This window comes from Podarcis filfolensis (assembly GCF_964270895.1).
Source record: "Podarcis filfolensis genome assembly, chromosome: 4".
Lineage (NCBI taxonomy): Eukaryota > Metazoa > Chordata > Lepidosauria > Squamata > Lacertidae > Podarcis > Podarcis filfolensis.
The window spans coordinates 25,710,224-25,737,015 of record NC_139607.1 but is presented as its reverse complement, the minus strand read 5'-3'; the positions used below and the strand labels follow the sequence as shown (position 1 = coordinate 25,737,015).

General features: G+C 39.9%; 1 protein-coding gene across 1 annotated transcript; it reads left to right on the top strand.

Annotated features, from left to right (window-relative positions):
* The first annotated feature begins 1,204 nt into the window (after nt 1–1,204).
* ANKRD10 (ankyrin repeat domain 10) lies at nt 1,205–26,792 on the top strand. Its single transcript, XM_083611911.1, has 6 exons — nt 1,205–1,591; nt 6,979–7,131; nt 8,259–8,350; nt 20,504–20,739; nt 21,996–22,091; nt 25,145–26,792. The coding sequence occupies exons 1-6, from the start codon at nt 1,391–1,393 to the stop codon at nt 25,600–25,602; spliced, it is 1,236 nt and encodes a 411-aa protein (XP_083468037.1). The 5' UTR covers nt 1,205–1,390; the 3' UTR covers nt 25,603–26,792.

Here is a 26,792-nt window from a genome sequence, read left to right as displayed (position 1 = left end):
AAAGGGAGGTGTGAGGAGGTCAAGGAAATAAGCTAATGAAAGATAAGTTATGGGAAGATTTGCTGGTTTTTTTTTTTTGCTTTTTTTAATGGATTTTATTTTTTTGGTCTTTTTTTCATCCTTTTTTTTTCCTTATTGTGATGTGTTGTATTGTTTTTGTTTAATATGGTGTTTTTTACTTTTTCTTTCTGTAACCTTTAAAACTTTAATAAATATTACTTTAAAAAAAGAGAGATTCCTGCATTGAAGGGGGTTTGACTAATTACCCCCTTGTGGTCCTTTCCAAAGCTTCGCAGAAACCCTCCAAGGGTCCCTATTTTCCAGGAACAGTCCCAGATTTACAGCAGCCATCTCAGTTTCTGATTTGATACCGGAATGTTCCGCTTTTCCTTAGGATGTCCCTATTTTCATCAGAGAAATGTTGGAGGACATGGAGTTTGGGGGGCCCTGAGCCAAGGAGATCAGTAACTATACAACCTTTAGAAGACATCTGAAGGGAGCTCTGTATAGGGAGGTTTTTTACGTTTTTATATATGCTGGAAGCCGCCCAGACTGGCTGGGGCAACCCAGTCAGATGGGGGGCGGTATTATTATTATTATGGAACAGTACGTCCCTATTTTCATCAGAGAAATGTTGGAAAAGTATGCTATAATTCTCTAAGGTGCCTTCCTATGGCACAGAGAATGCTCCCTGCCACTTCCCCATGTTAACAGTACAATCCCTAATGGCGTTTAGGGAAACCCAGCAAGATGTATGAATAGTAAAATAAAATAATAATACTCAGAAGTGAGCCCAGCTAAACTCAACGGTGGTTCCCCTCTGGTAAACTCAAATGGAGGACAAAAAAATTTTTTTCCTTCCAGTAGCACCTTAAAGACCAACTAAGTTAGTTCTTGGTATGAGCTTTCGTGTGCATGCACACTTCTTCAGATATCTGAAGAAGTGTGCATGCACACGAAAGCTCATACCAAGAACTAACTTAGTTGGTCTTTAAGGTGCTACTGGAAGGAAAAAAAATTTGTTGTTTTGACTATGGCAGACCAACACGGCTACCTATCTGTAACTCAAATGGAGGACGACAGGGCGAGGGGATGGAAGGAGAGAATCAGACGAATCGGACGCAGAACCGAGGCGGCTGATATTAACAGCGCTTTTCCTGGCGCCTCTCGAGGATTCCTCCCCTCAGCGCGCAGAAGGCCCACTAGCGCCGCGCCGTCGGGGCCTGGCCAAAGCGCCCGCCTCTCGTAGGGGGCGGAGCCCCTTCAGGCCCGCCTCGCTTCCTTTGTGTTCACGGCTTCCACACAGCAGCGGCGGCTTCTACCTCGCCACCACCCGCCTTCTTTCGCCGGGCGCCTTCGGTTCTCCCGTGGCTCGAGCACCGCCGCCGCCATGTCGCTGGGATCCGGCCCGGAGGCGGGTTTCTCCAGCGAGGAGCTGCTGACCCTGCGCTTCCCTCTGCACCGCGCCTGCCGCGACGGGGACCTGCCGGCTTTGTGCTGCCTCTTGCAGAGCGCTCCCCGAGAGAACCTGGCAGCCGAGGACTCCTTCTACGGGTGGATGCCCATCCACTGGGCCGCGCAGTTCGGAAAGGTATGGCGGGGGAGAGAGAGAGAGACCAGAGACAGGGGGACCGTTTCCTCAGGCGGCGCCAGGCAGTCGCGCGCGCGGGGCTGGAGTTCTATGCCTCGAGCTGCTGGCGAGAAGCAACGGCCGGTGGGCGCGCGCCGGCGCCATCTTAGAGCGCTTCTCCCGCCTTGTTCGCGGTTGCCGCCATTCCGCGCGCGCTCGTGTCTTTGTTAGAATAAGATAATAATTAAAAAAATTAAAACCAAAAACCCTCCCACGCCGTTAACTTCCTCTCGGGGTGGTATTGGAGAGGGATAAGAAGGTGCCTTGGGGAGGGGGGAGTGGCGCGCGGCACTTGCTCGCGGTCTGTCAGCGCAGGCGAGGCGGCGCCGTTAGCCGGCCTGTGTGGGTTCCCCCCCCCTTTTATATTTTTAAATAATAACGAGCCGAGAGCGATGAATTAGCAAATCCCGGAGGCGAGCAGCATTAGCTCTTTGAGCGACCTCGTAGGCGGCAGCCTCGGGAATGTGAATCGTTTCTACCCGGCCTTTTGCCTCAGCCGACACTTTGCGAATCTGTGGCTCTCCAGCCGTATATTTTTAACCTTCCGTGGGGATCGTCGGATCGTGGAGTTGGAAGAGAAACCCCACAACACGGCCATTAGTCCAACCCCGCCCCTGCAGTGCAGGAGCCTCAGCTGTGACTTCGAATACTTATTATTATTTATTGAATGTATATACCGCCCTATACCCGGAGGTGGGCGGTTCACAGAACAAAATTAAAATATAAAACCACAACATACATTACATATAATCACAATAAAAACAACAACCCAATAACTCTCCCTCCCCCCAAAATCCCCACATTTTGAAAGAGAATAGGAAGCACTGAGAGATGTAGTAAGGCATGAACTCTCTGTACCTAAGGGAACGCCTAAGAACAACACTCTTAAGCCCATTGCTACATATCTTGCTGTCAAGGGGACAGAGGTGTCTCTCCCCCCCCCCCCCCCCCCCCCCGGTGAAGCAGGCATTGCCATCAGCGTTGCAAGTTACTAGTGAGAACCTGCTATGGATCGGGAGTATTCCTGTTCAGGATGGTTAGTAAACGCTCACATTTGGTTGCTTCAGCCACTTTCCTCCCTTCTTGAACCCGATAATGTAAGCAAGCCAGGAACGCATAAAAGTATTTGTGGTTCTTTGATTATTGAGCTTAGATACACATCTTCCTGCTTTTATTGTCGCAAGTCTTCCCTTGATGCTGCTGTGCTACAGTTCCCATCATTTCTAACCCTTAGCCTTGCTGGCTGAAGCTGATGGAAGTGAAGGGCTGCAGGTAGTTCCCACCTGTATGTCATACTTGTCCAGTATTTATTTGTGCATGGTCTTTGGTTGCTATGCAGAGCTGTGGTGTTTGCCCTGGTACAACAGAGCTATAGTGGCAACCTTCTTTCCATATTCTGCCCCTTTCCATCAAATGTTGGATTACAAAATCCTCCCCTGTTGAATCAAATTGAGAAGAGGAGAAGGCCTCCATCTTGGGATAATTGTGTGGAAGAGATCTCAGCAAGTTCTACACAACTATTAAAGGAGCGTTGCCATCGTCCACATCTGGCTACACAAATTCTGAATCACAGTTGACCTCCTTCCTCTCTTATCTTAGCTAGAGAGAACAGAACTACACCCACTGCTAGATTCCACTTCTGCCTGCTTTCCATTGGTAATCCTTTGTGCTACACATGGGATTGGGTAGAGGTGCTCTTGAGTTCATTGTAAAAACCTAATCTCACCTTTCCACTTTGGTTTGCCACTTGTTATTAAAAACTCTGTCAGCCACCTGTTTGTGATGTTCAAGTTCTTGAACACCTACGCAGTTTGCTCTGACACTGATGTATTTGTTATGGCATCAAAGTTGTTCAGTCCTAAAAGAAAGGGAGTGTTCTGACTCTGCCTATGTTTGGCAACAATAAATCTTACTGCGAAATGATCCTCTGATAGTGGATGAAGATTAACGTAATCAGGATTCTTTCATGTTATACACTGGTTTTCTTAGTATCAGCGTTTTCTATGGTTCTGATACATTTTTCTATAGAGCCCTATCAAAACACATAACTATTTTCTGTGGGCCTACTACTCTTAGTAGAATTTAGTTGGATGCAACCCGAAGAATAGTCAATGGTTAAAAATAAAATTCCTTTGTGAGTGTAAGCAAGTACAAACAACTTTATAAACTGACACAGCATGCCAAGTTTCTGCTCCTAAATTATTGCAGCTTCTGTTTCCTTTCTCCCACTCTTGTAATGTTTCTTTTTCCTCATCTCTCATTTTATCATCTTCTAGTGTTTGCCAAGAAGATGAAACCCTAGGATATTATTAGGCGCCAGGCAAAAACATTTGTCTTCTCCTAGGCCTTTGTTGAATTAATGTATGTATGTTCTTTCAATGTGGGGGGGGGGGAGAGAGCGAGAGAGCGCGTTTTTGTTTGTTGCTATGTAACATACTTTTGTGTTTTTGTATTGTAAACTGCCCTATCATCCTCGGAAAAGGATGGTATATGAAGTAGTAGCAAATAAATAAATAAGAGGAAATAAACAGTATGTCGTGCTTTTAGCCTAATTACTCCCTGTGTAAGACATTTCTTTGTGATCTTATTTGGAAACATGTTAACAGCACTAACTGGCAACAATTATCAGTTTGCATACCAAAGCAAAGTATGTGTTTACTAAATTACTTTCCCCCAAAGTAGGGTGGATAAAAATAGATTTTAATAGGGCTTATTATAATAACAGTGCAACTGAAACCCCTTCTGCACTAGGCAGGGATGGGTTGGATTGGGTAGAGGAGTCCCTCAGCCAGGCCTTCCGGCCTCTGCCTGTGAAGTGACACTGCCATCATTCTAGTGGCATGGAGTTCCCATTTCTGCCTGCAGAACACAAAGTCAGGTAAAAGTGCCACCAGTGGAATGTTTAGACAGCCTACAAAAAGACTGACAATGTCTTGAGCCCTACAGGGGGATCTGCTGGATCTGAAGCCAGCCCCCACTACCATCACATTATGGCATGGGTCAGCAAACTAAGGCCCAGGGGCCAGATCCAGCCCAATTACCTTCTGGATCTGGCCTGCGGACGTGGGGATTCTGATCCTTCGGGCTGCGCCATTCCCACCCCCTCACACACACCGCAGTGGTGCCTCCTCCCTCCATCCACCTGGCTTCTCCCCGCCCTGCCTAGAGAAGGAAGGGGGCTGGGCTTTGTTGAGCTGCAGATGGCTCAGCGCCATTTTAAGCAGCCCCTCTACAGAGCCAGCCCTTTTGCACCGCTCATCATCCCACCACTCATCCCTCCGCCACCCCCAGCCCCTGTCGTTCGCAAGGCACAGGTAAGCAGCCACTGGGGCTCGTCCGGTGCTGTGGAGAAGGGAGGGTTGGGTTGGGTTGTTGTTGTTGTCGTCCCCCCCCCCCAAAAAAAAAATATAGTCTGGCCTCCCACAAGGTCTGAGGGACAGTGGTCCGGCCTCCTGCAGAAAAAGTTTGCTGACCCCTGCATTATAGCATTGAGCCCAATGCAGGCCCAATTGCTGTGTCAGCTGCAGGCTTCCAGAAGGTTATAATATGCAGTAGCATTCTGTTGCTGATTCTACTTCTAAATGTATTAACTATATTTTGTACCAGAGACTAGAAGTCTTTGCAATTTGCTCATAAGCTGTAGTTATTAAAACTTTTATCTGCTGCACATGTGCAGGTTTTTTAAATGTACATTTTAAAGGAAACTATGAACCTTTCCAATAACCATTGGTCTACTTTTTCTGAAAAGTTTTATGTATTTAATCATTGAATAACTGGTCTTGGTTGCTTATGTACAAAGAACAGTACCCCCCCCCCCATGTTTCTGCCCACCCTTTTCGAAAGAGCATACAGTCCTATAAAAGGTTTGTGGAGTTGTAGTGGATCACACACATACTCCAGGCTCTGATAGCATTAGTTAGAAATCAACATGCCCTGGGATCCATTATGATGAAGGGCAGGTTCGATATATATTAGTGTTAACATACACTTCATTTAGAAAGTATCTTAAGTATAATGGCAATCAAATTACTCTTGATTAAAAGGAGAAATCAAATGTCTGTCCATAATGGTTCGTGTTTGGCTCTTTTTGCATTGCTTCAGTTTCTGCAGTGTGGGGGAAAAAAGCAAAGATGGCATTAACAAAGCAGACAAGACCAACCTATGAAGCGTGGAAAATGGTAGAAACGGAACTGATGTACTTTGAAGAATTGGCAGGCTCAAATTATTGTTTAGAATGTCTTTTATTACCCTAGAACACACCTGATGTTATATATGATGTTGGAGGAGGGGTAGGTGCAGATGTGGCTCCCAGTGCACAACTGGGAGACTTAAAGTGTGTTCCTGATTGGCAGTGACAGCAAGCCTCCCTTGCCAAAGTGTAGCCAGCTTATTGGCAGTGAGAGCAACCCAGCTGGAATCAGCTGTGCTATTGAGTCTCTCACCTAAGCACATACCAGCTGGCAGATGCTCACTTCTAGCTTCCTGGAATCTGCAGCACTGCTAACTTCCACATGATGAATTCAATAGTACAGCCAAGTGGAGCTGGAACTGAGCACTGCCAGTTGGTAGGTGCTCAGTTCAATTTTTCTGCAGAAGTCAGCTCCAGATAGCTCTGCTCAGCTCTTTGAAGTGCTGCCATCACCTGATGATGTGCCGTTCAATGATTGACAGGTGTTGTTCCCCCGTCCCGTCCCCCAAAACCCCTGTCAAGTTTGGCCCACAAGGGGTATGAGGAATAAGGTTCTGTTCTACCAGCCAGATCTAGCTTCCCACCCCTGGCCTTAGGGGAATTTCAACAGCATTAAAACTAACATACAAACCATAATCAAACACACAAACAATATTTGGTAATTTCTCATTTCCTTTCATATATATCTGCCTACATATATATTTGCATTCTTTTGGCTTTAAAAAATGCTCATTCAAATATTGCCTTCTCTTGGTGACCTTTTATCTAGTTTGGAGATGAGTATTCTGTGGCTACTGTTTTTACTGAGTCTCTCCTTGGTGGCAACCTTTTCAACTCTTTCCTGGGAGTAATATTGCTTTTCAGTAAACATGTATAGAATTCCTCTGTAAATTTCATAAATACGTAAAATAGTCTGATTTCACATGCAAACTTATAGCAACTTACGGTATATATTTTATGTTATGTTCTTGTAATGACATACCATGGCTTATTTTTATATCTGAGAAGCTTTATGGTGAACAGGAATTGGCCCACAGATTCTTTTAACTGTTTATGTGATATCAGGTTAATACAATGAGCTGTTTATATGACACCAGGTTAATACAGTGATGTGTATAATTAAACATGTGCTTTTTCTGTTCTTTGTTTCTTTCTAAAGCTGGACTGTTTAATGCAGTTAGTGAGAGCGGGAGCTACTGTTAATGCCTGTACAACACGTCATGCCCAAACACCAGCCCATATTGCTGCTTTCGGAGGACATCCTCAGTGCCTCATCTGGTTAATTCAATCAGGAGCCAACATAAACAAACAGGTATTGATTTGGGTTTCCCCCCTCTAATCTTATGCTGTAATTGTCAAACTACTGTACACTCATAAGATTTTTCAGGTTTGTGACTCACGTTGTTTGAACATATCCTTAAGAGAGGTATTTCAGTATCCTGGATAAGCTGTCTCTGTGGATTTGCTCCTGCTTGAATGACCTATTTCAGAACGTGATGCTGGGGATCATTACTGCACCAGCCCATGGTTGTCATCTCCCGTGCCATTCAATACCGGCATCAAATGGTTAGGACATGTTATCTGGCATTGGCTGAGGTGTCATCAATCTGCAGATGACACCAAGCTATACACATCCTTTTACATCATATCCATGTGACACAGTGGTGTTGTAAACTACTACAGTCCATGGTTATGGACTGGATGAGGGCTGAAATAGAGAATCAGTCTAGACAAAATAAAGATATTGTGAATGGGCAATATTCTCATGATCTTCAACTTGTTTTGGATGGGGTTTCACTTCCTCTAAAGCAGTGATGGCCAAACTTTGTCCTCTAGCTGCTTGGGGACTACAACTCCCATCATCCCTAGCTAACAGGACCAGTGGTCAGGGATGATGGGAATTGTTGTCCCGAAACAGCTGGAGGGCCAAGTTTGACCATCACTGCTCTAAAGGATCAGGTTTGTAGCTTGGAGGTGCTCCAGCTTCCTCACTTTTGAGGTACAGGTGACCCCAGTGAATTAAAGTGTCTTTTATCCTCTTCATTTGACATGCAAACTGGTGCTGTCAAGACAGAGAGGTGGAAATTTTAGCTTGTCCAAAATAAGTGGTAGGAAGTTGATGCTTCAAGACACCTGGAGCTCTTTGAAGCAGTAGTTTTATTTACGTATTGTTTAAATATATATACTGCTTTTCAGGTATTAAAAAAATAGTCATCATAGGCCGTATCAGCTGGGGGTTGATGATATGTAGCTAATAATCTTTGGAGGTCTACATGACTCATATTCTACCTGCCTCTGGTCAAATATTTGCACATCTGTCCTATAGTCAGTCCAAGTCGCTTTGCTAATCTGTCATTACCCATTTTTTCTCTTCAGTCCAATAATTCTTAGCTTAACCTATACATATTTTGTATTAATCTGCTATATATTTCCCCCCAGGATTATGGTGGTGAAACTCCTATTCACAAAGCAGCCCGGTCTGGTAGTATGGAGTCCATAAGTGCCCTTGTGGCTCACGGAGCTCAAATAGAGTAAGTAAGGTTTGGAGATATTTTGAGTAGTTGTGTGTCTAGTTAACTAACATAGAGCAGTAAACTCAGATATTAACTGAGAAACGCAGAACAACAGGCAACTAATGGAGATGATTTCAATTAGACATGTTGAATTATGCTAAGTATTGTACCTTTAACATGTCTTGTAACTTTACACATTTTACAGTGCAATCCTATACACATTTACTCAGAAGTAAGTTCCACTGTATTCAGTGGCCTTTTACTCCCATGCAAGTGTGCATAGCATTGCAGCCAAAAGTGAAATCAATGTCTGTCATCCATGAAAGAGTGCATTTTTAAGTTAACACTATTAATTGCACTTTGTAGAATAAGCTATTAAGTATTTAAGAGCCTATAGCTATATTTAAAATATGACAGACCAATTAGTTATTTGTTAGAATAGAATTTTAGGTATGCACATTAGTAGGATTGGTAGTGTTTCATAGTAAGTTCTGTTCTTGCACTTTTAACTTTTTCTTTAAAGGTACTGTGTTCTTCAAAACATTCAGAAAATCTCACAAACAATGGCAACATACCGCATGGACAAATTGGATGCACTGTTCACTAGAACTGTTGAGTATAAGCTGTATGGCTTATAATATAAATGATGTTAGCTTTTTCTCTTACAGCTAGTTTTAGTATTTAAATAGTACTTTGTATCTTAATCTGAAGTATAAACTTTCCTTTTAGTACAATAAGAGTTTGGTTCTTGTTTAACCCTTTGGTTTCCATTTATTAAATCGGCTAATACTGAAACTCAATAGAGAGATACCTTAAATCCTCTTACACATTTTATAAGTTATTCAACATAATGGTCTTGCTCAAAAAGTGTATATATCTCATAGGTCTTCCATTGAATTATTCTAATAAAATCTTTAGACCTGTCCAAAATCTTTGGTCTTACCTGAAACTTGGTAAGTTTTCTCCACACCCCCACACCCCCGGTCTATACCCTTTTTAAAACATGAAATATTCTACTGAAGTTTTCAAATGCGGATGCCTAAATAGAGCCACATCTCAAATGGAGGACAAAAATTTATCTTAAATAGAAAACCTGACAATAAAAAAATGGAGATAGCAGGAAGATATAGAACTTACTGTGCAAGATAAGTTGTTTGAGGAAAATGCTTGGGGAAAATAAAATAAGACCTATATAAAGTAAAATTACTGTATTTTGTAAGGACTGTGTTTCAGAATATAGTTGCTGTTAAATATTTATATTTGCTGTACTTTCAGACATTACATAGCAAGCAGAGCACTTACTAGCACTCATTGTTCGTGCCAACTTAATACATTTAGCTTTTCTCTGGCTTTTAATGGTTTCTCCATTAGGCCCACAATCTTCATAGAATCATAGAATTGTAGAGGTGGAAGGGACCCCAAGGGTCATTTAGTCCAACCCTCTGCAATGCAGGAATTTCAACACTCGGTCCCCAGTTATCAAATCATCAGTGATTTGTGATAAATGGCAACATGCAAGTAACTTTTGAGTATGAGCAAAGTGTCTGTTCTTACCAAATGATTTATTTAAAAAGTAGATTTCTAACACAAGCTTAGTTACCCTTCTTCCTTTCTGTGCTGTTTTAGTTTTAGAACACGATAAATCCTTGGGGGTCTAAAAGAACCTCAACAGATAAGACATGAGACTCAATTACTGTAAGGTTACTCAGTAGATTAATTTTTAAAAATCATTCCAGGCTCCAATTTTCTATCCCTTTTTGTCACAGAATGTACGTTCATTCTGTCTGGGTTTTGACCATTGGTGACCCCTTAGTACAAAGCACCTTGAGTTTCCTACATGCTGGGTTATATATGTACACACCTGCTCATCTCAGGGAGCAGTTCTTTAGAACAATGGTGTTTGGTAACAACCAGCTTTGTGTTTGGCAAGCATGGAAACATATGGAATTAAATTGTTTCAATAATGTGATATCTGAAAGTACTAAAACTTCCAAATATGCAAAGCAGCCATTTTTTTAAATTAAACATTAATTTGATGCCTACTGTCATAATAATAAATTTACTGATCTACCTGCGAACATTTCAATTTGCTTTTGTTGTGCAGTAGTAATGCAAACCATTTGTATAGTATCATAAACATGCCAGGCATTACGTAAGCAAGATTCGTGTTGGGCATATAAGGAGCTATACATAGGCGGGTGGTTGAAAAAACTCATGAGCACTACTAGAACGATATGAGGGTTTCAGTTCTCAGTTCTAGTTTTCAAATCTAGATGTTGAAAATAAAGATGTTCTCATTAGTTACTGCAAGGTAATTGGCAATATAGGTATCCGCTTTGAAAACTGAAGTTTAAGAGGTAGTCACATTGCACAAGATAATAAGTGAGTTTAAAAAAATAACACACTCCATACTTTTTTGTCTTGCCTAACTTTGTTCTGATCACAAATATTCAGTAATGCTATTCAAAATGGCTTTTGCAATGTCTAAATTGTATTATGATATATCAGTAGAATTCCTCCACTGAATTCGACCTTGGTTTTCTGTGGAGCTTAGTTTTAACCATACCTAAAATACTGACATTTTAAAAAAAGATTGGACAAAATGCATTTCTAGTATCTTCATATAACTTTGTTTGCATAGGCAGATATATAAATCTGTCATTTTGGAAACATGGATTAAAAATACAATACAGTAATGCACATTCACGCCCTCCCATCAGATGTCAAAGTGATAAACAACTACCTGACATTCAGAAGACATCTTAAGGCAGCCCTGTTCAGGGAAGTTTTTAATGTGTGACATTTTAGTATATTTTTGGTCTCTGTGGAAGCCGTCCAGAGTGGCTGGGGAAACCCAGCCAGATGGGCGGGGTACAAATAATAAATTATTATTATTATTATTAGGCCTGAAATGAACACACATCCAAGGCTTCATTGTCTTTTTCATGGTGAAAAATCTTGTAATGTTAAATTCACATTACAGTGACATTTCATAATTGAAATACTGTTTTAAAGCATGACTATTTTGCTTGCTTTAGCATTTTTATGTTTTACTAATAACATTTTTGCCAGTTTAATTGGGAATGGGAGGCTCTTAGCCTGAAACTTTTAATCAATTCCAATTTTTAAAAAAACAAAAAAACCCTAGCAATTCTGAAATAAGGGGATTAAAATAAGAAAGTGTTGCTTTCCCTAATGCTGAAGTTGGATCCGTTGAGTTGTGTATATTTAATAGACAGCAATGTTAAATGTACCCCAGTGGAAAATATTTTGATGTGTTTTGTTGGATTTTACCTTCTCATTTTAGCTGGAGCATATTCTGTGCACTGTATACCCAACAGATATAAACATGGTTGCTCCTTTAACTTTGGTTCAGTGTTCATGGACACGAGAAGAAGGGACGCAGGTGGTCCTAATGTCCTCATATAAATAAAAGGTTTGAGGTGTAACTTTTTAATGTGGATACATAAAGTGACTTGATTTGAGAACTGCATAATGACAAATATTTGTGCATTTTACATATTTATTCTTGTACCAGCGCATGTACAATTTTGGTGCCATGTTTTCTTTTGCCTTTCTAGTGTAACATCAGTGAAAGTCAATAAAAATATATTTTTTAAATCTACATTTTTATAACATAGCTGAAGTATGTGTCTGTAGGTAACTGAGTGTATGTAGCATTAAACAGGAGAAGATCTCTCATCACTTTCCTGCAGTTTCTGTCAAGGTTCTTAACATCTTGTATTTCTTCTAGAAATGAAAGACGGTGTATAAATTCTTTTAATTATAACTACAATATATCTTCTGTTCACCACATCTTCAAGTACTTCAAGGTAATTGAAGGATTGCTTCATCTATGTAGACTACTTCAGAGCTGCAACAGTTCAGTTGAGCTGCATTATAAATTTCTGACGAAGGACTATTGGAATCACAAGTTTTCCTTTGTGAACAGCGCTATGTTAACAGCTTTTAGGTTTTAGCACAAAGATGGTAGAGATGAGACAGGATGAATTGGCTCAACTCTTGGGTATCCCAGGGAGGAAGAAGAAACACCCTAACCTGTGTGCATATATATGACAACAGGTTGCCATAGTCTCACAGGAGAATCCAAAGGGGTCTCGCAGAACAGGAATCCAAGGGGAGAGTACCCCAACCCACAATTTCTACCTAATGCCAAAGCACCACCCGTACTCATGGAAAGCAACCAGCTTGCATCTAAATATAAAACCTGCAGCTACGTAATTATAACAATACAAATTAGATTTAAGATTTCCTTCTACACAGAATTCTAGAGTCATGAATGTAGTATCTTTCATTGAAAAGTTCATGTGTTCACAACTAGCTGGAGTGGGCTTTGCCAACCACAAGATTGAGTCCAAGACCAAATAGGAATCACTGTGGTCTGCAAAATACTGCTGGCTCATTACAGTTCTTTTGCTATGAAGCTGACTAACAAGTTTCATTTCTATAGAGCTATTAAATAGAAGGCAGAAATGTGCACTGTTTGTTCCATTACAAGTGAAGATTTAGGACCATCAATAGATTCAGGGTCCCCAATCTTTTAATCTACATTTATAAACTGAACAGTGTGCCTAGTGTTAGCAAAGTAATCAGAACAAAGGTGACGTTTCCCCTTTTTGATGGATGTGGCAGGACTTAAATTACATCAGCTGTCAAGAATAAGCCAGAAACAAGGTCTGCTCAGAGGAGCCATGCCTAATGAGCACAGCAGCTCTTCTCAGTAGGTGAAGCAGTTGTGTCCCCACCTTCCCAAACTGCCTAAGGCTCCTCTACCAGGTCCATCCCAAGCAATCTGAGACTCTCCGGGCACACCTGTCTTTTCTCCTCCTCCTTCATACCATTCCTGGTCTTGGGAGACCGAGGGAAGGGCTTTCACAGCAGGAGGGAGAGGCACTCTGGCTTCTTCACCAGCCCAACTCATCTCTGGCTCTTGGCTTCCCTCCTCTCCTGCTTCTGATTCTGAACTTCTCTCTGCAACAAACTTTCCCTGTTCACTGAACCCTGTTAGCTTTTCAGCTTCTGACAATATCACCACCCAGTCTTCTCCCTCTGACCACTCATCATCCTCCCACCACCAATCCCTGGGCTTGAGCCTTCTTCACTTGGGGGTTCCCTAGCTGGTGCATCCCACCATTCCTCTGTCTTCACCCATAGAATCCATGATTTCGATTCTCTTCCTCAATGTATCAGCTTTTGTATTGGTTTGTAGGGAAGAGAAGCATATGCAGCTAGTGTTCATCATTCTGCTTACCAGAGGCTGGTTCTGTAAGCATTCACAATATATATTGCATAGGGCTCCCGTGGAATCCAAGCCATTCTTTATTTTCCCAATTATATCTTCACTTTACATATGATTTTATGAAGTCTCAAGATTGTCTTCTGTCTCTACATGCAAAGCATGAATACACTATACCTGCAGGTTGTAATATATTTTGGTAGGAAGATGAGAAATGTTTGTAATTTTTCCTCTTGTTTGGTTTGTAAAAGTAGACATGAGCAGTGTTGTTACTTAACATCCAGTTCCATAGACCACATTTAATTCAGAAAGGCAGTGTCTTATTAATATTTATTCAACGTACACATTCCAGTGCACTGTAAAAGGCAACCTGTTAAATTTTTGCCTGGATATTAGGTTTTTTTAGAAATTGCATTTTAGCTACTACAGAGCCTAGGGCTTGCCGATCAGAAGGTTGGCAGTTCAAATCCCCGCGATGGGGTGAGCTCCCGTTGCTCGGTCCCAACTCCTGCCAACCTAGCAGTTCGAAAGCATGCCAAAAAGTGCAAGTAGATAAATAGGTACCGCTCCAGCAGGAAGGCAAACAGTGTTTCCGTGCGCTGCTCTGGTTCGCCAGAAGCGGCTTAGTCATGCTGGCCACTGTATGCCGGCTCCCTTGGCCAGTAAAGCGAGATGAGCGCCGCAACCCCGGAGTCGTCCGCGACTGGACCTAACGGTCAGGGGTACCTTTACCTAACTTTGGTTATTTAAAGCTTGCTATCTGGTAAGAGAAGGATAGCTCTCGGATCCAAAATGCACAGTAGCTTTTATAAAGAATAAATGCAACATTCAGGGTCATCTTCTGTATTTTCCTTTCAGTCTATTTGTAAATGACATTTTACAAATCCAGAATGCTTCAAAATAATTCCTAATTAAGGGGACTGAATTGAACAGCATCTTGCTTTACATAATGTAAGACTTCTTGTTTCTGTAGTCACTTTGTCAAGATTTAACAGTGCTTGTGTTTTGGCTATGTTTGATATTGCCACCTGAAAAAAACTATTGATTTGTCTCATTTAATACACTCCTTGGATGTTTCTTCATCATATTGAAGTACTGTAAGTACTTGTAAAATCCCACAAGAAAGATGGAACCTTGTAGTTGTTGGGGTTTTTTTGTTTATTCAATCCTAAGCATATAATATAATAACACTTAGGTTACACAGAAAGTGCAAACTTACAAAAATAGTAAATTATAGCTGATTCAGGGTAACATACTAGTGGGCCAAAAGCCCATCTTTTTTATTTTGTGGGGAACCTGAGCATGTCAATTCTTGTCAGCTCTGTGATTTCAGTTATAGGAGAGTGGCAGACGAAAAGAATTAGGAATCTCTTTCCCCTTTTGTACAGGAGTAGTTAAAAACGCTGCATATACAACTTTGGAGAGAACAAGTTCAGGAATATTGGAATTGTAGGGAAATACATTTATTAGGACTTGTCAGTGTTACTTTACCCAGCTTTGTGCTCCCTTTCTGACTAAGGGGGGGGGGAAATGCCTTTCTTAAGAAAACACAGTTTAAAATTCTGTCTGCAGTCTTATTTCAGCTTTATGGCAACAGTGAAGGAAACTTCTGAAGGCTCTTAGACTAAGATATGTTAGAAGAAGGAAGCAGGGAGAACATAGTGGTGAGCAGTTAGCCATATCTGCGTATTCAATATCAGAACTTGAAGATCTTTGTAAAGCAAAGTACAGAAGCAAAGAAGAAATATAATAATCCTCATGCTGAAAAAATACAGATAAGTTATTTGATGTGAAATGAAAGCATGGCACCATAATTATGTATGTTTGCAGTACAAGTTTTCCCCAATTGGTCTCTTGTTAGCCACAATTTCAAGATCATTCTGTTGTACTTTCTATTTTTGGATGCCAAAGGGTTAAAACTTTCAGTTTAGCTTCTTTATCTTATTATTATCATTATCATTATTATTATTATTTATTTAATGCTTTAACGGTCTTAGGCTGGGGTCTGAGGAGCCTATGGAAAAAAAAACTTGTTCACTTCTGCAGTGCTGTAGCAAGAGTTTTATTCTTTAATCCCATGTATTAGCTACCTTTTCGTGTAGGCATAGTTGGTAATTCTCTTTACATGCAATTTACCAAAATTTAAAGTAACGGAAGCCATGAATTGACAATTTGTTTCTAGTACATATCATGTTTACATTTCAGAGAACTGACAGAATTACAATGGGCTTCAGGATGAAAATCCGTGCTTGAGAGTCCGTGCTTGAGTCAGGCGCTCTGTCTCATTGTTAAGGTGGTCACATGATGATGGCTTAATAATAATTATGTGCTACTGCACTTTATGTATGTTAATATAACTTTTAATCTTAATGTTGCCTGCAAATATGTGATCCCTTATGATGTAAGTTTCCTGTTTTATGCACCATTGCCCGTTTTTTTTTTTAAATCAAAGAGAAGATTCTGAAACTATAAAAACTACACATGTCAATGTTTTACAGCTACGTAATTCGAATTGACTTGATTTTTTCAAGTAATCCTAGAAAGGGGGAGCATTCCATATAGAAACTGCTGAAACTGCCACAGGTGCTTCTCCGAAAACCTTACAGTTGTGGCATTGAATGTTCAGTATCGCTTCCTTTCTGCACACAAGGCATACTGTTGAGGTATTTGTTGCGGTGATTGGTTTTAATGCTAATCTAGGAATTCAGATATAGCATATATAGATTTGCATGCTTTTGCTTACCCTAATTACAGTTTTATAAAAAAAAAATTGTAAACTAACAATATATTAAGTTTGATTATTTTTAAATGGGCATATTACATTAAGAATTGAGGTTTTATTTTCTTAAGATTGTCTCATGGCATTAATGACGAAACATTTTAAGCTACAGATAAAGTGGCAATCACCCCAGTTTAGGGGTTTTTTAATTTAAAAAACCTTTTTAATCCTCCCCCCCTTTCTTAGAGTTTTAAGTAGGCCTATGTTTTGTTCAAAGTATGTGACATTATAAGTGGATGATACATTCAGGATGCGAGTGGTATTCAATTCCCCTTTCCCTCCCCTCCACCCAGTAAGTCAGCTGCAAAATTGCAAGGAAGAAAAGAATAGGGGCAAGTTTCCTTTTGTCAACTCAGAAAATTAACTCAGTAGACCCCCTATCGCATTTGTATGTTTATAAACCTCCTAGGGATACTTTTTGGAAATTTGAATCATGCCTCAATGATTGTAATTAGCAAGGTGATTAAAAAAATTTAGGTTGATGCTCTTAAGTGTTTGCTCTCTGTATTTCCCCCCGTTAAATCAGTTCATCCTATTGGAATTATCTTGAAAAATCGATTATCTGACCACATGTATAGGATGGACTACCCTTTTCCTTAGGTCACATTATTGAAAAGAAGCAGTAGGTATATATATCTGACAGAGAGCAATCTCCTGGCACTTGAGATTCCTGCAGTGAAAGTTAACTTTGCATTTAGGATTAGATTGAAATTCCTATTGTAGTCAAGGAATATCTACTTGATGACTGATCAGTTGGAGTCTGATATGCCCATGAATCTTAATGGCAAGATTGCAATATATTTATACTTAAAGATTGTATGCTGCATCACTGCCATCCTTTAATAGTTGGTTTATAATATTACAACAGTCTCAAATGAATCATGGCCCTAGAATGGATGTCATGGTGACATAGCTAAATGGAAACTCAAAACAAGAAGAGTGAGATCCACAGATGAGAAGACTCCTTGTCAAGACTAATCAGTAGTAATGAAGATTCTGGAACAGCACATTGCCCAAGAGGAAAATGGATGAGACAAAGGGGGAGAAATCTACTATGAATGTTACCCTTAGTACTACAAACAAAGGTATACATGTACATCACTGTTAAAGGTCAGAAGATAAAGAATTTAACTCAGATGAAGTTTAATCATGTATAATTATATGTACATTCAGATACCTCACGACAAAAGCATTTGGATTACTAATTTTGTTCAAACTGACCTTTTGCATTTGGAAGGACACAGTTCTTGCCCCCCCCCCACCTCTGAACTTTAGTATTCCTGTTTTTATCTCGGTAAACTCTTGAATATATCCTATGCCACCCTAGATTAGAGAGCTTCTATTCCCACCATCCAATATTATAGGTCTGGTTTTGTTTTGTTTTTTTAAAGCATATAACCATCTCTTATTGCAACAGCAGCAACAGAAGTTAATATCAGCAGGACAAGTCTAACTTCTGGTTTATAATATGACATGTTGATCTTTGTATATTGTCTTCGCAGGCTTGCACTATTTCATGAGGGGTAGAAGGGCCATCTAGGTGCAACATTTCAATAGGGCTTGATTTCTGTTTTTTCTGACTTTGATTCTATTTCACGAATTATTCTTGATGAATAAAACCTTTGTGCTCTTGCTTAAGTATCTTTTCCTTTCCGGTTTAAAGCTCAAATTAGTTCCAGCATTATGTGTTACTACCAGTTACGATTTGTTTCACGTAAAAAAAACATATTGAGGGAAGCCAACCAGGTGTATCATAAGATTGAATGAGAATGATAGCAAAAAGGGAATCATTTTGCAGGACCATTTTTCAAAAATGAACAGGAAGACTCTTTTGACCTTGACCTTTTCTTCGTAACACAAAGTTATGTATTTGAGTAGGTCTCAAGGCCTGCTACAAGTTAATGATCTAATTTTTTTGCACTAGCAGGTTAATCTGTATACCAGTGATCAAGTTCACAATACAGTGTGAGTGCATTTGAGATCCAAACTCTTCTTCTCTTCTTGCTTTTTTGTTAGAGGGCCAAGATTATAGATCAAATCAATCACTCTTTTAACATGCAGTATTCCCTTATGTTCATACTCATATTTTCTTTGGGTAGGTTTGAAATAATAAAAGCTGCCTTAATTCTTGGGATTGGGGCAAATAAACTTCTGTGCCATTCTGTTCTTGAAGATCCTCTTGCTGATCCTTGCAACTGCCTTTCTCAGAATTCCCAGATACTACTTTTAAGCTTATTGCTTTCATCAGATACTACTTCCTTAACAGAAAATATGAAAGTCTCTAGGTGTTTATAAGAAAAGGAAGCTTTGAGAAAGTCTTAATTAGATCTCACACATACCTCCCCTTTAAATTTAGTGGCTTTGGTGAATAGAAAAATGGAACAGCCTTCTTTTGAAAAACCTACACAATTTCTTCTCTTCTTTTTCCCTTGCTCCTGTTATTCCAAGCTTTAGCATGTGCTAGTCTGGGCCCTGGGTTAGCTTTTATTTGCCACTCTGAATGGGTGACATTTTGCATTATAAAATGTCCTTCACAAAATTGTACACTCCTCTTGTTCTTTTTTTGCAGGGAAATTCCCTAAGGTTGAATCCTTGAGATTTAATATTCTTAATAATCTTCACTCTTAAAAACTATGAGTTTCCACTTTATCGATTCTATCTTCCCACCATTTATTTGCTTCATATTTGGAGCTTTCAATACAGTTTTAAAAGAGGCAAGGAGGCCTGAAGTAGAAAGTCAGACCCATGGCAAATGGGGTATCTTGTTCTGTGGAATCACACATTCCTGGACCTATATTGGCTATGTCTTGTTGCCATTTTGGCAGTTTGCTGCCTCCTGGTTATCCGTAATGTAATGACAATAATCCAACACTGCTCCTTCATTCACAGTTTTGTGTGTAATAAGTGATTTGGATTCTGAGCCCTCTTTCCTCCTCCCAGCGGCCCAAGTGACTTTCAGGCCTAGGAAGGAGTGGAGCTGCCAAGTGCTTTTAGGGAAGCTGTGCCCAAGCAGTCCCATTGGAACTCAGGACTGGAGAGAGCAAGTGGAGTGAGGAAAGTGGATTCTATTGAACCCTATGCCAACCCTCATCTATGTTCAGATAGCTTGCCCCATTTGTTAAAAAACTTTTTTTGTTCGGTCGCACACTAGATGGTTCAGTGTCGAAATACATGCTGTATGCTGAATTAATTAACTTCATCTAGCAAATAAACTACATTCTTTCACTGAAATCTTCCTTCATTGGTCCATCTACCTATTCACAGATAATTAGCTACATAGCTAAAAAAGAAGCTCACGCATCATTACAAGTATTTGGCTCTTCCTGGACTTCCTAGGGAATATTTCCTTGCTATTCTTTTGTACTATTTTGTTCATTACTACTTTATTGTCCTTTAGAGTATGTGTGAGAGAGACAGAAACTGTGTCAATGTTTTTTATTGTCAAGGCAAATCATGAATTCCTCAACTTAAACTGCATCTGTCTTACCATCTTTCAGTTTTAGAAGTTCAGAGACTAATAAATCTTTTCTGTACCCATGATCATGGGCTAAAATAGTGAATAATACATTACTACTTATGATGTCACAAATTTTGAAATAAGCGGTGAGCTTAATAAAAAACACAATAGCAAAATAAAGCACTATATGTGGATATATATGTAAAGAATTTATTGCACGTGCATACCTAGCTTTTATGATTAGGAAGAACGGCGATGTATTTTTGTGGTGTTAGATTCTAGAATGCCATGGACAACTATTCTATAACAGTTTTCTCAAGTATTTTGTCCAGATAATTCATTTTATCAAATAAATTAGTATAAGACGAGTTGAATTAAGAGTCTGAAGTTTGTGTAAGAGTTCAGATACTTCAGACCATAGGCAAGAAATTTTAGCCTTTTCAGACATTTAAATAGGAAGCTTTTACTTTTTGTGTCACATGATACTTAATTGTACTGCTTCCCAAACTTTGTTTAGAATACAGATATGTGCTAAGGGATTAGTTACATAATATAACATTTGATAATTTAAAACCCTTAATGGGAATTTGCAAAATTTTCATCACCTTAGTAGAATCAGCAGCAACCACCAGGTTATGTTTATTATGGGGTATAATTCAATATATTTGTATTGTGCAGCTTGAGAAATGCCAGTGGCCAGACAGCAGCAGATCTTGCACAAACCCAGGGCTTCCAGGAATGTGCTCAGTTGCTCTTGAACCTCCAGAACTGCCCGCTGAACCATTTCTATAGCAATGGCAATTTAAACGGGGCCCATCAGAATACTAGCCCCAGTCTCCTCGGTAGAGGCATAAGTCGAAAACGATCCTTTGAAGATATGAACAGTGTTGGAATGAAGAAAGCTCGGACTGAAGGTGAGGCATTGGGTTTCTGTCCCTTTTGCTTGAAAGTAGTTTGAATGCAGAGGCCCAATTCATTCCTAATGGAAAACCATGGTGGTTCTTTGTGGTCTCTGTGCACTCACACATGTGGGTTCAGCACCTGCACAGAGCTCATTCAGGAGACTTCTGAAGCTCGCAATATGTGCATGTACCGAAGGGTTCCCCCCCCCCCAAACTCCGTTCTCTTTCAACTACTCCAAGAACTCTTCTTGGCTAAAAAAAGTTTGGAGGTGGCAGCTCTACAGTCACAAGAGATTTCTGTTTGCACAATGGAACTTTCTTGTTTCCTCCAGCCCCCTCCCCCCATTTGTCCTCAAATCTGGTTGGGGAACCCTCAAGCAGATGGGGGCGGGTCGGCATATAGGGGAAGGAGAGGAAATAAGTCCCTTTTACCAGTGCAACCCCAGTGTTGCAGCAACAGACACAACCCAAATCTCTGTCTACAGAAGAACTCTTATTTTCCCGCATCGTTTTCTCCTCTCTTAAAAACCTAAAACCAGGTGCTGTGCATGTCCCATGATGCAGTTGCTGTGCAGAATGTAGACCGCGGTCTCCTGTGCCATGTGGTCCACTCTTGTGTAAAGAAACTTGTATGAACTTAGAACTATTTTCAACCATGCCAATGAAACTGTCTCAAAATGTTCCTGTCCAATTTACTTTTCCCTGTGAGTTATCTTAAATATGCTAACTACACTTGTTAAAGGGACGCGGGTGGTGCTGTGGGTTAAACCACAGAGCCTAGGACTTGCCGATCAGAAGGTTGGCAGTTCGAATCCCCGTGACGGGGTGCGCTCCTGTTGCTCGGTCCCTGCTCCTGCCAACCTAGCAGTTTGAAAGCACGTCAAAGTGCAAGTAGATAAATAGGTACCACTCCGGCGGGAAGGCAAACGGCGTTTCCGTGCGCTGCTCTGGTTCGCCAGAAGCAGCTTAGTCATGCTGGCCACATGACCCGGAAGCTGTATGCCGGCTCCCTCGGCCAATAAAGCGAAATGAGCACCGCAACCCCAGAGTCAGCCACGACTGGACCTAATGGTCAGGGGCCCCTTTACCCTTTACCTTTACAGTGGTTAAATATACGGTTTCGTCCAGTAGACTTACTGAAGTCCATGGGGTGTTTGTTACTTTTGAAGGGGCTGGTCTGAGTAGGCCTAGCTTTAAATTCCACCTATAAAATGTTGCTGTAATTAAATAAGAAATATTCACCAGTTAAATCATTTTTTCCTAAACAGGTCAAAGTTTTGGTGGTCTGATATCTGTGATAAATGGAGGAACTGAAGATGATGCTGACAATATGCATGTTGATAGAGAATTTCCTGTTATATCAGGTGGGAGTGGACAGTTTCCTGTTAACCACAACAGCATTGAAATGGTTGAAGATACCATGCAGAAGAGTGGTTCTATTGGACCCAAAGAGATTGAAATATACACAGTTTCTGCAATGCAGACTCCTTGTCGTTGCAAGAATCAGTATGCATATTATCTCTAACTTAATCTTACTGCACATGTCCCAAAGTCTTAAAACTTATTTGCGTTGCTAAAATACCTTTATAAGACTTTTTTAAATAGCAAGATTATCAGTTTTGTAGAAGATGTAAGATATGAGGGAAGATGTTGATGACAGATCCAGATAGATGATCCCGTGGTTGTTCCTGTCTAGAGACCTGCATGCCTTGTGCCTTGATCAGAGGTGATCCTACTTGCTTCTTGGAAGAATATTCAGCATTTGATTAATGCAGCAATTATTTATTGTAATTAAAAAAGGTAAAGCTGATTGCACTGCCTTAATAATCATCTAATCAGTGTATAGGATTGTAAATTTAGCTCGGCGAATGCTACCAGTTTTGCTTCGAAAGTAGCCTGAGTGCGTTAAAGCAACAGGATGGGTCCAGAGGCAAGCATGTCTAATGAGTCTTGCTCATGACAGTACCCTGAAAGTGTCCCACTGAGTATTGGGGGCCCTCCTGAATGTGGTGCAGAGGGGAGAGGAATCACAAAACCTAGTGCCTCCATCTGGTTTTCAGATTTTACCTGGAGGGGCCTAGCACAACCTGTCCCATTTAGCAGGGTCCCCTGTCCCTTGGAACATTGGGGGGGGCTATTAAAGCTGCCAGAGTGGACTGAGGGATCCAACCTGATATCTATGTCTTGGTTTTATTTTTAGTATTCAACTAAAATGATAGTTAATGGACGCTTTGGGGCTTGAGTTACTATTTGCAACCCATGAAGAAAATCCTATTCATACTCCTTTGTTGAAGCCCAGTCATTAGTCACTCTTCCCATTTCAAGGGCTGCTGGAAATGCATGAAAATTCATCTCTTCTCCTAAGGGCTTCCTCAGTCACTTCAGTGGAGAAAGCTGCCAAATGCATGCAAAGAGCATACAATGTGCAGAGCTGCTTCAGCTTCCACTGAGATGAATGGAGATGATTGCGCACACTATTCTCTTAGAGTATGTTTTTCATGCTCTACACAACAATCTGGATCAGCCCAGATCTGTTAAAACTTCAGACTGGTGGTAGTTCTATATTTTAAATGACTTGCTGATGCACTTTTGCATCTGTTAATGTGCACATTCGTTCTGGAGAGAATATTTCTCATCTCTGTTGTATAGGAACATAAAGTGGATTGGGTTGTAGCCATTGCTGTATAAAATGGAAGGGGGCAGAATCTAATGACCCTTGGTACTGCTTTTTAAATAGAAAACTAATTGTAACTCTTCACATTGTGTTGTCCCAGTAAATTCAACGTAAGTGTTTACATTGTCATTAGAAACACGCCTACGTGAATCTTACATAAACTTTAATGAGGCGGTTTTTGTTGAGTAAGGCTGTTAAGTAACTTACGTAACAACTTGAGTTGTTTCCATTATATTTGAATTAATGGATGATGCTCATTGTTGCTGGAACAGATTTCCCCTTGCTGTCTTCCCCATCCCACAATCTGTTTGAGTGTCCCCCAACTCTCTAAAGCAAATTTGGGTGGCTGCAGGGGAAGGAGAGGAAGCTGACAGTCACAACTGTATAGTGCCCAACGATTTTGCATGGTATCTAATACAGTCCCCCCACATCTGCTGTAGAGAACTGGGGAATCACAAAAAATTATTCCTACTCCATTCTGCTAACAGATGCTGCCTTCTTTTAAACATACTGATATAAAATACTGGTATACCAAATAATATTTCCATTTTTTTAATACACCTAATGATTTTTTTGGGGGGAATAGTATTGCTAGAATATGGCATTTTGCCAAAACAGGGCTGAAATTGAGCTATGAGGCAAAAACACCTTCATTTTTTTCATGAACTTCTGCATGTGCCCAAAGATCATCCCTAGAATCCATGTAAAATACTGACTTGTCAAACACAGAAATGCCTTTTTTTACATGTAAGAGAATATTTTATCTTGGTGATTTAATTTATTTTTGCCAAATTGATATTTTTATGTCCTGCTACTGCCTCTAGTCCCATTACATATAAACTTTCTCTTTTAAAAAGAAATATAACTAATGAGATAATGTTTACAGAAAACTATTATTTTGCACTAACGAGTATTGAGAAAAGAGACCATTGGCTTGTTGTGAAAATTTTAAAAAACACCAGATCTTTATACATTTTGCTGTGGCCATTCATGGCGTTTTTGCAGCTGGGTTGTACCGATTCTTGAAATTCTACTCTAAGGAAGAAAGAACATAGATTTATTCTGTGCCCAATATTAAATATAAAATAAGTTTTGCTCTTAAGACATGTTGCATAATCATTCTTGCATTTGCATAAGGCTTTTGATATGCCTGCTTTACTGTGTGCTCATCTGAAATTTAATAAAGCAGAGTTAATTAATATTGGCGTAACCTTTAATGCTTTGAAATTCCAGACTACTCACACGTTTAGTTTGTATTTCATAGTAGGGAGTTTTATATTCTAGTTAAGAAGTACATCTAACCTTTTCTTTCTCCGATTGTCCAAAATATTGCTTGCAGTTTTGTATGATCCCTTTCATAACTGTTAGAAATGTACTTACATACAACTCCTATGCATCTTAACTTAAAAATAAATTCCTTTATCTTCAGTGGAGCTTATCTTCAAGGAAGTGCATGTGCAGGATTGTGATCTTAACCGATTAACATTTTGAGCATAGTTTAGTTGGAGCAGCAGTATGTAAATTTAAATTACACCTTGTACAGAAATTTTGTTTATAAAATGTTTACCAGACACCTCTGTTTCTAAGGTGTATTAGTAAACGATAATTGCCTAAATCATGAGGCTGTACTGGGTTTGTTTTGACCTTAATTTGGAAATCTTTTAATAAAACTGCAATAAAATGGGAGAGAGCTTTTATTTTGATCAAGTCAACTTGTGGTGACGGGTCTATTTCTTGACGCAGATATGAATTGCAGTAACTCCATATTGAATGCATTGACAAATGGACATATCGTCAATGGACATTTGGACTTCACTTCCCCAGCTCAGCTCAATGGAATGAGTGCCAGGCACGAAGAATGCCTAACACTGATAGCACCTAATGCACTAGCCTCTGCTAATAAACATACAGTCAATGTGGGCAATAGTGTTGAGGAACCAGAAAAGGTTGTAAACGGCTCTTCCGAAATGTGTGGCTCTTTGCATCTGAATGGAAGCCCAAGTAGCCTTGTTTCAAGCAGGCCATCATGGGTGGATGATCTCGGAGATACATTGCACTATGGACATTACCATGGTTTCGGGGACACTGCTGAAAGTATTCCTGAACTTAACAGTGTTGTTGAACATTCCAATTCTGTTAAAGTTGCACAGAAATATGATAATACTGTCTTGGGTACAATGTATCTCTATCACGGTTCCTAAAGTTGTCAATACCACATTTTTTGTGGGCGTCGGAACATATTTTGGAAAAATACTACTAAGCAATGTAATTTGCCTGGGGGGGCAGTATAATCTGAAGGATGCAGCAAGTAACAGTTTTTACACGTTGTTTAAGAGGATTTGACACTTGATAGCCTTATGCTTCTAGTTTTGCATGCACAGAATCCATTAGTTATACGAATAGGTGCTTTTTCAATGGAATGTTTGGTCTTTTTTATGACGAGTTCTAGTTTTGTACTTTTTTTCCTACGCTTATAAACACTGTACTTTTGTTTTTCTCTTTAATTAAGCTCTTTTAAAACTAAACTTTGTGGCAAGAATCTCATTTTTGATATTAGGAAAGTACAAATTCTCTAATTTAAGATATATCTGTTGAGACTATGGTAAGCAATATCAGTGCCAGCTATGACTATGCAAGGAGTGGGTGGTGACAGGAAAAGCAGTTGACGCAACCTGTTGCCTCGCTTCTCAAAAGGAGTGGCTTTTCTTTTAATAAGTTAATAAATGAACTACTTATAAATGCAGTAAGTAGTGGTTGTATAGTTCTTGATACGTTTTGTTTCATAGTTACATTTGGGTTGCTGCTTTTTTAAAAAAAATGATTAGCTTTTTGTATTATAAAGTTCACAAAACTGATTCCTAGTATACAACTGAAAGCAGAAACGGGGCACTTTTTCCTTTTGCTTTGCTGCAGATATGCATGCTATTTTACCATAGCTCACAGAATGGCATGATGGCACCTTTTTACTATGTATGTGAATTATAACAAAAAACTGTTACTCGTTGAAATGTTGTCTGGTCAATATATTTCAGCTTCATGTTTTGTTACTCGTATAACATGAATATATTTTTCTTTTTTTAAGAGGAAAAACACATTGCTTTAAAATGTTATATATTTCCAGCCTGATGTAGGGGCTGTGTTGTTGTTGTTTTTTAAGCCAAATTCAATGGAAATGCATTGTTTAAAGAGTGAATAGATGTATATGCAGAATATGTAAACGTGCACTGCGAAAGCTTTGTAATATTACTTTTGTGATTTTTGGGTAAAATTGATGGATGGAGAAAGTGTTGAACTAAAAGCAAACTGTGTGCTTAACTTGTGTTTGTATCTTTTCGTTTCTAAAGGGACCTTTACAAACTGAATTTAAAATAAACAAGCAAACTCCACCTTG